General features: G+C 39.9%; 1 protein-coding gene across 1 annotated transcript in view; it reads right to left on the bottom strand.

The window, feature by feature from the left end:
* iqgap2 (IQ motif containing GTPase activating protein 2) overlaps positions 1-12,139 on the bottom strand; it is a 39,029-nt gene extending 26,890 nt beyond the window's left edge. The window contains exons 1-5 of the mRNA XM_085425327.1: positions 11,812-12,139; positions 8,725-8,824; positions 3,136-3,292; positions 2,673-2,750; positions 329-405 (exon numbers count right to left, since the gene is read on the bottom strand). Of these exons, the coding sequence (XP_085281453.1) occupies positions 329-405; positions 2,673-2,750; positions 3,136-3,292; positions 8,725-8,824; positions 11,812-11,857 (458 nt within the window). The 5' untranslated portion in view covers positions 11,858-12,139. The remainder of the gene's footprint in view (positions 1-328; positions 406-2,672; positions 2,751-3,135; positions 3,293-8,724; positions 8,825-11,811) is intronic.
* Between the last annotated feature and the right edge of the window lie 3,477 nt (positions 12,140-15,616).

A 15,616-nucleotide genomic window follows, 5' to 3' on the forward strand; every position in this document is an offset into this window, starting at 1 on the left:
AGCTTTTCACTTTGGAAACTATGCACATCTTTTATATACACTATAAATTGCATTCATTAATTAGGCAACATTGTACAGACAAATGTAATGCTGCCTGAATCTAATCTGGCCTGGCTCATAGTTTAAACCCTAACAGACAGATACCACCACATAGTTTTTAGGTCAAAGACAACACTTAGGTCTGCATTTCATGAAATGAAACCACACTGAACATTCAGGTGTAGATCCTTCAGGAGAACTCAGCCAGGGGAACCCAGCCACTGCACATACATGAAGATAACAGATGAGCGACCAATTGTGCTGTCAAAATAGATCCTTTCAGTCGTACCTCAATGCATGAATGCAGTATACCACCTTGGGCATGTTTTTGCGATCGTACACATCTGTCGTCTCAGGATAGAATATCTGAAAGCAGAAACCACCAGCAGGTATTAGTCACTCTTCTTTATCATGGTCTTGACACTTTTCATTCTGCTACAATTTAACAGGACCACATGTTCCTGCTTTTTTTTTTTTTTGGGGGGGGGGGGGGGGGGGGGCTCTGTCTCAATAATTATCTTGATAATAACACACGAATGGTGCATTTAAAATCAACATTGAATTAAGAGGTAGGAATAGCTGCAAGTAATTTTAAATAAATAAATTAAGACTAAAAGAAAATTAAATGAATGAGAGGTAAAACTTGAGGGGGTAGGGACAAATAAGTAAATACTTCTGCCTACTCCTTTTCAAACAAATAATGGAACGATATTTTGTAATGATTGTGAAGGCACATGTTTGAAATGTTTGAAATAAAAATGAACTGAAGACTAGAAAAAGCCAGTAGTAGATAACAATAGAGCAGGGCGATATGGCCAAAAATATTTATCACGATATATATTTGAAAATTTGCGATAACGATATAACTGACGATATAATTGATGCGAGACAAAATACAACTCCACAACATTACTAGCGCAAAAAGACAACCTTCCATTTATTTTCACTTAAACAAGAAGCTGGTTTTTATGTACATTAAAGCTTTATAAAAATGTAACAGTGCAAATGCAAATTCCTTGCTGAAAGTTTAACCAAAAGGCATTTCCAGTAGAAATGGGCTGACATATCCTGAGCATAACCATGTATAATATCCACTGAAGTTAAAAAGAGGTGCTTTGCAACATTAAACTGCAGTGTGCAGTACGTATTTTTCGGACCATAAGGTGCACGGGATTATAAGGCACATTAAGCGAAACAAAGCAGTCAGATAAATCAAACTTTATTAAACTCATTCTTCTTGCTTCCTCCAATTCTGTACCATTGATTCATTAATGTTGAATTCTCTGGCAGCGGCTCTATTCCCATGTTGTTGCAGTATATTAATGACTAACCTCGTATTGTGGACGGATTATCTCAGTTGTTCTCCTGACTGAAGATTGGTCCTTTTACAGCATCCTGCCATGCGATTGCATTTGTCTCTAACCATGAGGAACCTTAACGTTAACTTTTATAAGTGGAAAAGTGTTAGTGTTCGTCCTCCAGCTTCACTGTTTATGTTATGCTAACATAGCTGTGTCGCTAGCGATCACGTAGCACATCATTATATACCAGCTAGCCCAATTTCAGTAACCCTACAAACGTCACTGCTGTTTAGTTTTCTGTCTTCATTTATGTTGGAAGTGATAGCAGAGCTGTACGTTTGATTTTTTTCAGAAATCTCTCAGTCAGAACATGCTATATCATGCTTAGGTAACTAGCGAAACTAGCGAGCTAACTTCCGCTAGCTTCCTGCTAGCTTCTAACTCCGTTAAATGTAATAAATTTTGTTTTAATGGATGCCTGGAAGTTAAACTTCATAGTTACACCTGGTAAAGCAGCAATGCTGATCGTTTTATTAAAGATGAAAGAATTTAGACAGTTTTTAACTCTTAGTGATGCTGCAGTGTTCGTTTGACCTGAAGTATACGGAGTTTAGGACCCAGATTACTCCCAGATTTAAGGGCATCTTAGTCCGACAAATACGACAATAACGATGGCCGCTTGCATGTTCTGCAAAAAAATGTGCTTTGTCGTGTATCTGACGGACAAACACCAAACCAGTTCCACATCACGGAAGTTGCACCATTTTTACAAACCAATTCTGGTTCATCTGTTTCACTCAACAATCGGCCATGTGCGTATGAAAACAAAGGCACTGCGCATGCGCGTTTTACTCATATTCTATCGCGATATTTCATTTTCCTATCGTTGCCTAACATTATACCGGTATTACCGTGAACGGTATAATATGGCCCAGCCCTAGATAACAACTTTACCATATTCTTATTTCCAGGATGCAGTTTATGTTTTTATTTCCAGTCTTTGGTGTTGTGCTATAAATGATAAAATATGAGTAATACTGTTCTAGCATTACTCCTACACATTTATTATAATTGATTGGAGGTAAAAATTAGGTGCCATGGTGGTTTCTGATCTCTAACATGAACAAGTACAAACCATAAGCCAGTGTTCAGATATGTTATGGTCTTAAATAAAAAAAAATAGGACCTTTCTATACAAACTTTTTTCTCTTTTACATCATGCACTTACAAACTTCAACAGTCATGTTCTCGCATTTCAGATCGTTCCACTTAAAGTGTGACAAATGTGAAAGAGAACTTAAAGTGCCTTCAACAGCTGTACAAGCCCCTTACCTTAGGGAGGCCCACTGACTCCATGGCTCTGAGCCACTGCACTGTGTTGTCAGTGTGTCTGAAGTGCAGTCCTTTACTCTAAAGATAACCACAGAAGCACAGATATTTAAAGGGATGAACTGCAAAAAAAATGAGCATTTATATTTAAGGATTTATTACAAAGCATAAACTATGTGCAAGAGCTGAGCTGGTCTGATGGCCAAATCTCATATCGAGCCCTGAGTATAATATGGCAAAGTACAAACATATCTATACTTTAGTGTAGCAGCAGAACAGCTGCAACAGCTTACAGTTAGCCCTCAACACTGGCCTGTCACATCTCCCTCTTTCCGGTTTAAAACTGCTTGTAACTGCCAGGAAGTACCTGGGAAACAGTCATTCTGCCTTTTATGATGCAATCTGAAAGTTCAAAGTTTTTATTGACTTTTCTTAAACAAGTTCAGTAAAAGAAGAGAAGCCTTACCTTATAACGGGACTGATCTCGGTCATAGATCCTTTTCTCTGAAACCATTTTTGGTGCAAAAAAATTGGCGAGCTTGCCAAGGTAGACCCCATTCCTAAGTCTTTCCTCCAGTTCTGTGGTAGGCGGCAAGTCCTCCTCTAAGCAGGCCTCCATCCATCTGAGCAAACACAAATATGAAGCTCAGATGTCAAGTGCATCTCACATACTGATCTCTTGGAACCAAACAGACCCCAATGAACAGCCTGATGTTAATTAAATCTCAGAGATTTTCAGTATGGTTGACAATTACATAAAATAGAGAAGAGGACATAATGATGTAAAACTGCAGATTAAAAGAGTATAAAGAAGAAAATGAGACTAGTCTACAACATTAGTACACAGGAAATCACACTGACGCAACATCTCATTTGCATTGCATTCTACATAATAATTGTGACCTCTTGACTTTCTTTGACCTATTAATTGTTAAATTCCTTTTATCGCATTAATCTACACTTAATACCACATGATGGCAACGAAAGAACAGAATTTAAACATTTTCTTTGCAGTTAAAATCAAGTCAAACTGTGATAAACAACACTTGCAGGTCTGATGGAACTGACTGCTTTGACTTTAATTCTGAGCACTGTGTATGGAGGAAACCAGGGACAGCTCATCTCCTGCACAATATCATCCCAACATTGACACATGATGGTGGCAGCAACAAGTTTGTTTTTCATGAGCAGTGACAAGAGAAGTGGTCACAGGTGAGGGAAGACTGAACAGAGGATAGTAAGGTGGTGAAAAACCTGTTCCAGAGTGCGAAGGACTTCAGACCGGACGAGTGATTAACCTTTTAAATCTAACAGGACTGTGACCTTAGGCACACAGCCCTGACGGTGTAAGAGTATCTCAGGGATAACACTTTGGATGCCCTTGAATGGTCCAGCTGTATCCCTGAACTGAGATCTTGAAATGGTGGTTTACAGGCAATCCCTACCTAACTTGACAGAGCTTAAAATCTGAAAGAGTCTGTAATAACTTCTAAATTTCCCATTTTCAGTATGGAATATTGAATATAGACCATGTAAAACAAGTGAAAGGTTCTAAATACTTTATGGATGCACTTAAGAGTAAAACCTTTAATTTTCATCGCTAGTTAAATTAAACTTGCTTTCCCTTAAACATTGCTATGGTTACTAGTCTGTTTACCCACACATCTGATAGGGTGCTGTTCAGATATTAAGTGGCTGAATGCCTACGTGCAGTCAACAAGTCAATATTGAATTTCCCTACACCTGCTGAACTCTCACACACACACACAAAAAAAAAAAAATTATATATCTCTCTCTCTATATATATATATATATATATATATATATATATATATATATATATATATATATATATATATATATATATATATATAGAGAGAGAGAGAGAGAGAGAGAGAGAGAGAGAGAGAGAGAGAGAGAGAGAGAGAGAGAGACACACACACACAGTTCACAAGAGCCATTGCTGCTGAAATGAACTTGAAGTTTTTTGATTAAACAGAGCAACAAAGTAGCCTGTTTATGTGAGGGAACTGGCAAGTGTTACAGGCAACACCCACACAGAGGCCAGCATGCTTTAGGAAGGGGGCTGCACACACATTTCCAGTGTGTGATTAGAGGTGACCAGTCAGGGGAACAATGAAGGAAAAACATTAATTAAAGCAACCTAATACTATTTTAAATCGTCTAAATTCAAAACAGCACTACGGATAAAGTTTAAAAGTTGCATTTTGGCAAGAAAAAAAAAGTGTGTAACGATGGAAAAGATCACATTTTATTCTCTAGAGGATGGCAGAGGTTTTGAGAAAGGTGCAAACGAATAACTGAATAGAAAAATATACAGTTTATATCAGAATTAACTTGCCCTCCTTTTATGCTGATGTAATTTCCCTTTGAGAGGTTTAGCAAAGCCTTCAGGAACGCAGTCTCTGCCAGACTATTTCCAGGGACATCAGGAAAAACCTATTCCAAAGAACTAGTGAATGATTTGTGAGCATGGTGAATCATCATGATCGAGGACGTCTGTTACACATTATCTGACTGCTTACAAGTGACACTAAATTTACTGTTATGGTCTCCTGTCCTGGATGTTACAAAGTAAAAGAAATGTGTGTGTAATTTATTAGCTGTTTGCTCATCCCCATACACTGAATTTACAGTGTACAGCACGCAGCCATCTAACCTGGTCATGTTTCAGTTATGGGTTTTATTTATACCAACAACTCCTGCCTCCTTTCAGGCTTAACAAAAGCAGCAAAGCATTACTTCCCACATGCATGCAGAGGACATCTTGTTTAGGTTAATTAAGGCTGCGTGGGTGCTTCAAGGATTCAGTGTGGAAAATTATCTGTCAGCACATTAAGGACAACAAACACACACACACACACACACACACACACACACACACACACACACACACACACTGCATAGTCAACACAAACCCAGTGGAGTGTGCAGGTTATAACCATGAGGAACAAACATTTGTATAATAATCTTAAACAATGCTATAGCTATCCCTTTATTTTTAAAGGGAATGCCTAACCCTAACCCCTAACTTAAATCCCACCAATAAGAAAAATCTTTTTAATTATACACTCGATGCACTCATCCTTTTCCGGTCATCAAATGATTTAGGCACAGTTGTTTTAAGATGCTTTTCCCCTCTTCAATAGCTCTAACACAACAGAAACAAAGTAGCATCTAAACCTGCCGCTTCTTCCACCCCGCGTGGGTTCTCTTCAGATATCCCAGCTGCCCACACAAAGTCAAAAGACGTGCAAGTTAAATTACTCCTAACCAGTTACTCTGTACTGGCCACAGGTTTGAATGTGAGCATGAACGGTTGGCCTGGTTAGGATGAATGATTGAATGGATGCATGGAATGGATTGATATTATACAGGACTGTTTGTTTGCTTCAAATTGCCTACAGGGAGATTAGAGAGCTCTCACTACCTCCCTGCACCTAAGCTTACAGATTTCCCACATACTGTGCAGTCCTATTAGTGTTGTGCTATTGCACAAAGCCTCACAAACAAAGCCCATCTGACAAAATAAATGACTTGAAAATCTTGTGCAAAAAAAGCAGCATATTAATTAACAGCAAGTATATTTGATATTCAGATTACAGAGAAAGAAAGAAATCCAACTAGTGCATGAACACATGATGCAGGAACATCCTGCGCGGGTTACATAGCTCTCCTGTGAAGCACTTCCTGTGCTTAAAACAATGACGGGAGAACTTGTCTCCTGACGCAGGACAAACTGGTGATGCTGTTTACAGCCCTCCAAAAAAATCCCTTCCTGTTATTGTCCAATCTGTGGCTCACAGTGCTAAAACAAAATAGAGCTTTCAGGACTCTAGAACAAAGGTCTATCCCACCTCAACACATGATTACCATCCTCTTTTGCTTTCAGCTTCAGCATTTCTGACTGAACAGTGGCTTTGGGAAGCTTACGTCATGGAGCTTAGTCATGCATGTCATGAGTTGTCTTTGTGTGTGCCAGTGTGTCTGTAAATACAGAATTTTATTTTACATCTCAGGCTAAAATGTATCCAAAGATTAGGGTAATGCTGTTAACTAAAAAGCAAACATGACAATTTAGGCCTCCAAGCGATCCTGCATCAAAGCAAACAAGAAAGCTCCCAATCCAGAAAAACTACAAATGTAAACCACCATTTGTTTACTCTGTGGTGAGAGTACAAGGTCTCCTTCCAGAAACTTCTGTGCAACTGTGTGTGTGAATTGGGGAGAGGGAGGGGGAGGGTCTATTAACTGACATCCGTTCTTGTCAGTTGATAGATGTTTAAAAAAAAAAAAAAAAAGTCTGGCTAAAATGAAGCAATCGTCCTGTGAAATATTAGCAGATGTTTCATTTAAGGTGCGAGTTAATGTGCAACATACAACAGAAACAATTCAGGTAGTTAAACCTTTATGAGTTTGACCTAAACTAATTAGGCACTGCAAGCAAAGCACTGTTAAAACAAAGCATGTCTGTCCATCCCACATGCTGTCAGAGACAACAATGTCACTGACCCCACCAGCTGTTTGTTTGTTTTTTTTCCTTTGAGTCCCTTTGCTGCAGAAAGATTCCAGTTTTTTGTCTGTCCAATTGTCCCATTAGGCTTTTATACAGACGACATGTAAATAAAATGTTTAAAATGACAAATTGGGAAATTGCTGCAGCTTCAGGATCCCGGGCATGTTAGGCATGCTGGGTCATCTGCTGACACCAACCTTACTGGTTTTTACCACTGTTAAAAAGGGGGCTAATTAAACTGTGCCTTCAGGTGTACTGGGTTGCTTACTCATGGTTGCTTGACTTCAGTGACTGCTTACACCTGACTCCAGAGACCAGAACCTAATCCCCTGCCCTCTGTGGTTTACAGCTTTGTTAAAGGTCTGTCTTAATCCTAATCTAACTTGACACATTTCAAAGAATGGAGGTGCAATTCAATGGCTGAAAGGTGTCACAAGCTCCAGGATTAAATAAGGGGAAGCTAAAAGGGAAACTGAGAAAGTTAAATATAGTATTTTTAAAGGCTAACCTGGTGTATTAATACAAAAACTTTCCCACTAAAAGTTCTCTATGCAGTTCAGTTTACCTTCTGCTAAAGTGTTTCCTGTCAGCTATAAAAAGACTGAAGTGTCATCATATTGGTGTGACCAGATTATGATGAAAGCCTGAAGCTGTGTTCAGTTAAGTCTTATTGTAAACCCTTAAACTCTCTTGTGTCATAAGCAGATAATATAGGCTATTCAAACAGTCTTTACAGGGTCAAAGTTCAGCTGGGAAACAAATCTCTGAGGGCATGTGGACGTAAAGCAAATGTGCAGTCGACACTCGGCCACAGTGACTGCAATGGATTTAAGCTGAAAAGTGACTCCAAGAAAATACTCTCTTGGGGACTGGGTGTGGTTATCAAATCTGTGTTAGAAGAAACATGATCAGACTTCCTCTTCCGTTCAGATGGATGCCAACATGAAGAAGACAGGAAGTGGTTCGCTTTCAGGTTTGCTAAGGCACCTCAAAGACTCTTCATCAGATTTGTGCTTGCTTTGGAAAACAGCTTTTTCTTCTTTTTTTTTTTAAATAAATAAATAATTTCAGCTTTTAGAGAAAAAAAAAAGCTAAGATGAGAGTACAGTGGATAACGAGCCACTCTTTCCACTCAGTCAGCACCACCCCAGATTTAATCACACGTGCTCTTAGGAATGTTTACACCTCCATGTCATCATGTTGCATCCACGATGATTCAGCCTTTATCCACCATTGCAGCTTCATAATACTACAAACACTGTTAACCACACACATTTGCTCTCTTACTCATAAGACTGCCCTCACTTTCACTCCATTCCTTTATTTCACAACCATTTCCTGTTCATTAAACACATAAACCTTTGTATAAAAACATTAAACAGAACTAATGATTGACCAAGAGCACACCCAACTTAAATCCTAGATGCCGTGTGAACTGTGACAAGGCAAACAATACAAAGAAAAGCAGCTGGCTTTTGTCTGCACAATGCTTCTCCCTCCATCTAACGCCCACCTTACCGTTTGGCTTCTTCTAGGTGACACAGGTACTCGTAGGCGATGTTCTGCCGCCTCCTCTCATCCATCTCTTCTGCTGACAACCTCTCATCATCCTGAATGGCTGGAAGAAAAAAAACAAAAAACACTTATGATTATATCACTGTCATCGTTTTTCATTATGCAACATACTCCATAGTGTGTTGTCCATTCTTATTGTTCTTAATTACAGTTGAAAAGGGTTGTTTCATAAAGCTGCACAAGAACAGGTCAAGCTAATACTTAACTATAGCTCGGGCCTCCTTAGGAGCTGTGTCACTGGTATTTTTTAGCTCTAACCAACACCAAGATCATCATGTGTGCGTCATACTCAATACAGGAAGTTGTCACAAGCATGACAACATTTTTGCATACACAAGGTTATTTTAAACACGGCACAGCAAAAGTTGCACTCGCAACCGTGACACACATCGGGAGGGTCTTCACAGTCTCCCTCCAGGTTGTAAAGAATCAGTACCACAGAAAGCGGTCTCCTCGAGGATGGTGTTTTATTACACTAACATTGAAGGTATAGGTTAAAACGGCACCTGAACAGAAGTGCTGATACCAAACATACATAAAAATAAGTCTTTTTTTTAATTACTATGAGCTGATGTGTTTAAAAACTCCACTTCATGCTTCAGTAAACCCTGCCGTGAGAGATGAAATAGTCTTTTTATTTTATGGTTTTTAAACTGGCTTTGGCGGGGTGCCGATCTGACAAGTGACTTCTGCTGAGAGTTGACCTTCACCTGCAGCTTAACGAGACCCCACCCCACGCCGTACTCCCTAACCAGCTCTAATCCGATCAAATCTATTTATTTCTGGCTGAGTAAAAGGGAAAATCTCAAGCTATGGGGCTCCTTTTACGAACAGATCTTTCCCTTTTCATTTAAATACAGGCTAGCAGCTGATGGTACACGTGGACAGGCACAGTTTTTACTCGCAGGTTTGTGTAAAATAAAGCCAGGTGCCCTGCAGATGTAAGCCTCTAGGAACTGTTTAACATGACTCTTTTTTAAAGATGGTTTTGCCATAATCTGCAACCACTAAGTTACCTATAAGATGGGAAATAAGAAATAACAGAAAATAACAACATCCGCCAGTGTCAGTAGCCAATTTTTTCCCTTTCCTTTTGTGACATATCAATGTTGAGCCGGCTAACTACACAAAGACTGTCTGATGACTTAAAAGAAAAGACTTAATTACACTAGATTTATGTGATTCTTAAATAAGTAACAAAACAAAAAAAACAAGACAGACAAAAAATATCAGCACTGGCTAATAGACAAACTAGAGCATATCCTCTCAAGTTCCATTGATGTCATTATTAAATTAAATTAAAATTTAATTTATTTGATAGGGACAATGTCGTTTAGCACGCAGCAGTTCCAATACAGAGCGTGAAGCTGATGTGCTGCACAGAGAGTTTACATATATTGCTAATTTGTCCCTAGCTGGACTTTTACATCCATCAGTGCTGAGATGTGTTTCAGAAAGGTTCGCATTGCTAAACAGTGACATCAAACTCATGGCAGTGGAGCTTCTGCACACCTGGGCCAAGTGCAAACTTTTCTATTCACAGAGATCCTAAAACAAAAGCTACAAAAGCCAGTTTAGAATCCTGACTTTACCAACTTCATATGTAGGTCATTAAACCCTTTTCTAGCCTGAATATTTTAAAACTCTAAAGCACACTCTGTTAAACTTGTCTATTCAACAGCCACCTGCAGAGACATTTGTTCGCCAAGTCTCAGCAGAGGCTTGGCAAATAATACTCGCATGCGAGGAGAAGCACAGGCCAACCACATCTCTACAGACGTAATTGTCCCGCTATTTAGGCGAAATGTTTTCTAGTCTCTTGAGTACCGCATCCAAGGGTCCAACCACAGATTTGTGGTCCAGCTGTGCAGAAGACAGATGCAGATGAAAACGTATGTCAGGCACAGAAGCCCCAGTGCAGCCATTACACACTACCTCTAGTGACACACTCACACACTTCCTGGAAGAGCCTGTCTACGCTCTTGCACTGTGTTATATTTAACTATCAGGATGGGTCTGTTGCTTTTGTGTGTCACAAGATCACCGGACCTGAGTTATAGTCCCTGTGATTATGACTCATGCTTTTGTTTAGCTGCAGGGTTATTCTACGCAACCTTTTGGCGGGCTACGATTCAAGGGAGGCTTTGTGGGGGTTTTTTTGGTTCATCCATTGTATCCAAGCCAAATCAATAAACTCAGGTCAGTATGAAATACATGAATAGATTTGCCTCGGGGTCCCACAGCAGCACTTGCAAATTAAAGCGCAGTTGAAGGACAACTTTGTGATTTGGGGCCAACAAATTTGGACTTGTTTGGACCCATATCTTAGAGAGTTTGCAGCATACTACTCTCTCTTATCTGGAGACACACTTCTTATTGATTCACAGTAGCAAGATATGATCAATAAAATATAATGATTCAAGTCAGATGCTACAGAAAGAAGAAGAAAAAAAAAACAGCACTGGGGGTAATACTGCCTATTCTCAAAGCTGTACTTTGCCCACAGACATGCTATCTACAGTAAACCTACCTGTGTTTATTGTCAGTGGACTCGGTTAAATTCTTGGCGTGCTCACGGGGTTAGGCTGCACATGTGACAGCGGCAGCAGAAAGCTCAAGTTAATGGTTAACCTGTGAGAAAAACGCCTTATGTTGGCGTCCACTGTCAAATAAACAGATTAAAAAATCATTGTGCTGCGTTTAGGGCCACCTGTGAGAGGCGAGGGGAGAAAACTAGGTCTCAAATAACTATTAGTAGTATTATTGAAGCATCCAGGATGTGGTTTCTTTCACCTAAAACCTCTAATAGCCACTCTTCATCCGCATTTTAAGCGCACCGTCAGGGCCAGCCACACCTACTGAAGGTATCCCGCAGCTAGTGGTGCAGCTCACCCACCTGTTGCTCAGCAAACATCCCCGCGAAGGCACCGAAACGTTAGCTCGTCCTCATCCTCGCAACCAACCCACGTTGGGGTAGGAGTCAGTAGCTTTTTTTTTAGCTCTAAAACAATCAAACACGATCTCACTTACTTCCATAGCGTGGCCTGTGTAACGCTGCGGTCTCTTCATGGTACATCCTGCCTCGTTTCCTCCACCCGTGAACTCGTCTCAACTGGAAATAACTTAAGTTAACGTTGAAGTTACCCGGCGACCGCGCCTCTCGGCAGATACAGATGTGAATAAACTAACTGGTAACTGGGGGAAGAAAAATAATAGTGATGTATATGGAGAGAAAAAAATAGGCACAGCTGTGTCCAGAAGTTTCATGAAAGTGCTAACTGTGCCTTGCAGCAGACGAACCCCATGGTGTGCACAGCTTGTGGTGCCTCCTGAACAAAGTGCTCCTGGTCGGTGCTCTTGCCCCGCTCAGCTCTGAGCTGCAATGATTGACGGGAACGCTGACGGAGCTTTAGCACCTTGCACCACCTGCTGGTGATAAGGTGAGTCTGGGCAGAGCTTTAACTGTTTTTATTAGTATTATTATTATTTTAATTTTTAAGATGGTAAATTGTGAATGTTTAATTCTGCCTGGTGCTTTCATTATTTGTTATTTTAATGTTTTTTTTTCTCTCTTAGACAACCCTGCCTTGGGTGTGTCTTTACAGGTTTTTTTTTAACGTCCTCTAATTTGCATAAAAGTTCAGGTTTCGCTTTTGTATGCAAAGTTGATGCCACAAGTCATATAAACCAGCGGTCCCCAACCTTTTTTGCGCCACGGACCGGTTTGTGCCCGACAATATTTTCACGGACCGGCCTTTAAGGTGTCGCGGATAAATACAACAAAATAAAACTAGTACCGGTGACCGGTACCGAAAAAAATAAGATTTATTCATAACACACGTGAAAAGACCCAGGAAAACCAAGTTAACGAAAAAACGATAACAAAATAACGCTAAAAACCGATAAAACCCCTGAAAACCATACATTTCACACCCGAGTCTCACTCTCGCGGCCCGGTACCAAATGACTCACGGACCGGTACCGGGTTTCCTGATATAAACTTACTAGTACAACGTGTTCTTATCATAAAAGGCCATCGTGGGAGGTTAAAAATATCACTTCAAGATATTATTGCGTAAAAAATCTTTCTAAAATCAATTAAAACTTTTAGACTGTATGAGGACAGCGAGACAGAGACGAGTTGTTTGCGGGGCTGATGGACATACTGGCAGGCAAGGTCAGGCAGGAGCCTCTGTGGACTATGATCTTTATAGACAACATTGTGGTCTGGAGGTGTAGGTATGCTCTGGAGTAAAAAAAACAATATCTGTGACAGAATATCTGTGTGTGGATGAGAGGGTGGGTGTGACAGTGAAGATGCTAGGACAGGTAGTAGAGGAAGTGAACGTGGATAAGTTTAAATACCTGGAGGCGGGGAGACATGAAGAGTGTTGGGTGATTTTTGACAAATGAATAGCAGCAAAAATGAAAGAGACCGTTTAAAAGATGGTTGTGAGTTGTGCAGTGATGTAAAGTTTGGTGGTGGCATTGACGTAAAGAGGTGGAGCTGGAAGCAGCAGAGTTGATGTTAAGATCTTCTTTGGGAGTGATTAGAAATGAGTAGATAAGAGAGACGGCTCAGGCTGAGCAGTTTGGAGACAGAGTTAGGGAGACAAGTCTGAGAAGTTTTGGACATGTGGAGGATGTTAAACATAGAGCTGCCAGGCAGGAGGAAAAGAGGAAAACTGCAGATAAGATTCATGGATGCAGTGAAGGAGGAGATACAGCGCGTTGGTGTGATCGAGGAGGATGCGTGAAATAGGGTGAGAGTGAGGCAGATGACCCACTGTGGTACCCCCCAAAAGGGAGCAGCCAAAAGAAGTCTGTATACAGAAGAGTCTATACCGACTCTTTATACATTAATCATTGGCAGCTATTGCAATGATTCACGTCCTCGATTTTGGCCACTAGGAGGCAGCATTACCTCGAGGACACAGTTACTCTAACCACGTGTTTATCTGCATGTATTCATTTGGCAGGTATGCAAAATGTTGGAAACGGTTTCCATTGTGGTACAATGAAATGAAAAAGATTACATCCACACAATTTTTGATGTGGAGGCCACATTAAAACCATATCTTTTACTGGGTTGGCACAACAACTGTTACATTTTTCTATTTATGTATTCTTTTTTTCTCTGTGGCATCATCTTTTATTATTTTTGTTTTTGTATATCCTCTTGTTATTTTCTTCTGTGGGCTGAACTGTCATGTAGTGTTATATAACTGCTGAAAACTGTAATATTATTAGAATTTAATGGATGCTTGTGCTGCTTTAATGTCTCCACATGGCAAAAGGGACAGTAAAGCAGTCGTTCAGCAAAAGACCTGCAGAAAAAGTAGCTAGTGGTTGTAACTTCAGTTTTCTAAGTATGTGCTTCACCCGCTCATGGAATTTGGAGCGATTGTGTAGGTGTCCCCAAACATCCCATGAGTTTGGAGTGGCCTGTCCACTCTTTGGCTCTAGCACTGTCCATAAACACACCCGCCCACTATTGCGTCAAAAATGAGTGTAAATGCTGCACTCTCTCAAAGAGTTTCTCCAAAAACTGAACTTTATAGCCTTTCTAAACTATTACTGTTTAGTTAAACTTACTACATACACATAAATTTAAGGCTTATGTTGTCTTATGCACATAAATGATGTTTACAGGAGCATCAGTATTAATATTAATCTGAGGTTTAGCACAAGCATGACACAGAAGAGTAACTTGCTAGAGAACATAAGTTTTATTATATATGTTCAAAAGCAGCACAGTCTGCAATCCCTGCTTTTCCAGTTTCTAACATCAATCACAGGGAATTGAATATTTGGCAAATACATCTTCACATTTTCTCACACTTGCTGACCACTGAACATCAAGCTCAGTCATCCCTCAGGCCCTTCACAATTAGTACTCACAACTTTATTGTTGACACACATCTGGCTATCCCCCCTCCCCTCAAAAATAGATGAACAAAACATACGAGTGATACATTCACGTTTTCCTCAACAAAAATCTTAATATTGTCATCATTTTCTCCCAGAAGAATTTATAATAATGAAAAAAAGTTGAGCATAAAAGAACGCAAGTTTTCTTACGTACATGCAAGTGTAACGCATACACAACCACGCACGCACAGAGTAGCAGGTAAAAGCTGAGGACCAGCGGATGTACAACAGAGATACAGTATATGGACTTATCGCTTGGACGAAGCCGGAGACACACGTGTCCCCTCAAGGAGCTGAAACATTTAACCCAGAAACTTCACTAACATCAGCTTTGATATGTACATAATATTTACATTCATGGTTACATACACAAGCCCACACACACTCTCCCTCTCAGACTCGCTGTCTTTTGCATACACACAAATACAGTACATATAATCAAAATCCCTAAATACACCAACATGTTAGGTAATATTACTTCTCCGGTACAACAATGCAGGTTTTTCATTCATACTGATGACTCCTTCTGATATTCTTTGCTACTGACATAGGTCAATATTGCTGGGCAAGTTTTTTTGTTTTGTTTTGTTTTTTTGTAATTTAGATTCTGTATGTCATACTTTTGTTTTAAAAATATTTAAATGATATATATGTGCTCAAAAAATATGTTGCACAATAGCAGCAGACTTCACTTTCCAACTTATTTTACATATTCTGGCAATGATGTGCACAAGTACAGTACAGTTTTTGTTTTTTTGAGTAGCTGAGAGAGAGCCACCTGCAGCACAGACACAAACCAGGTCCACACTGAAGTTACAGATGCCACAAATACAGAGAAATGCAGGTTAAGGTTAGCTAACACCACAGAAAATACAATACACACGTTTATTATTCAAAACTGAGA

The sequence above is a fragment of the Rhamphochromis longiceps genome, linkage group LG12 (genome assembly GCF_057381845.1).
Source record: "Rhamphochromis longiceps isolate RC_006_pf linkage group LG12, R_longiceps_female_GT1.1, whole genome shotgun sequence".
In the NCBI taxonomy this organism is placed as follows: Eukaryota; Metazoa; Chordata; class Actinopteri; order Cichliformes; family Cichlidae; genus Rhamphochromis; species Rhamphochromis longiceps.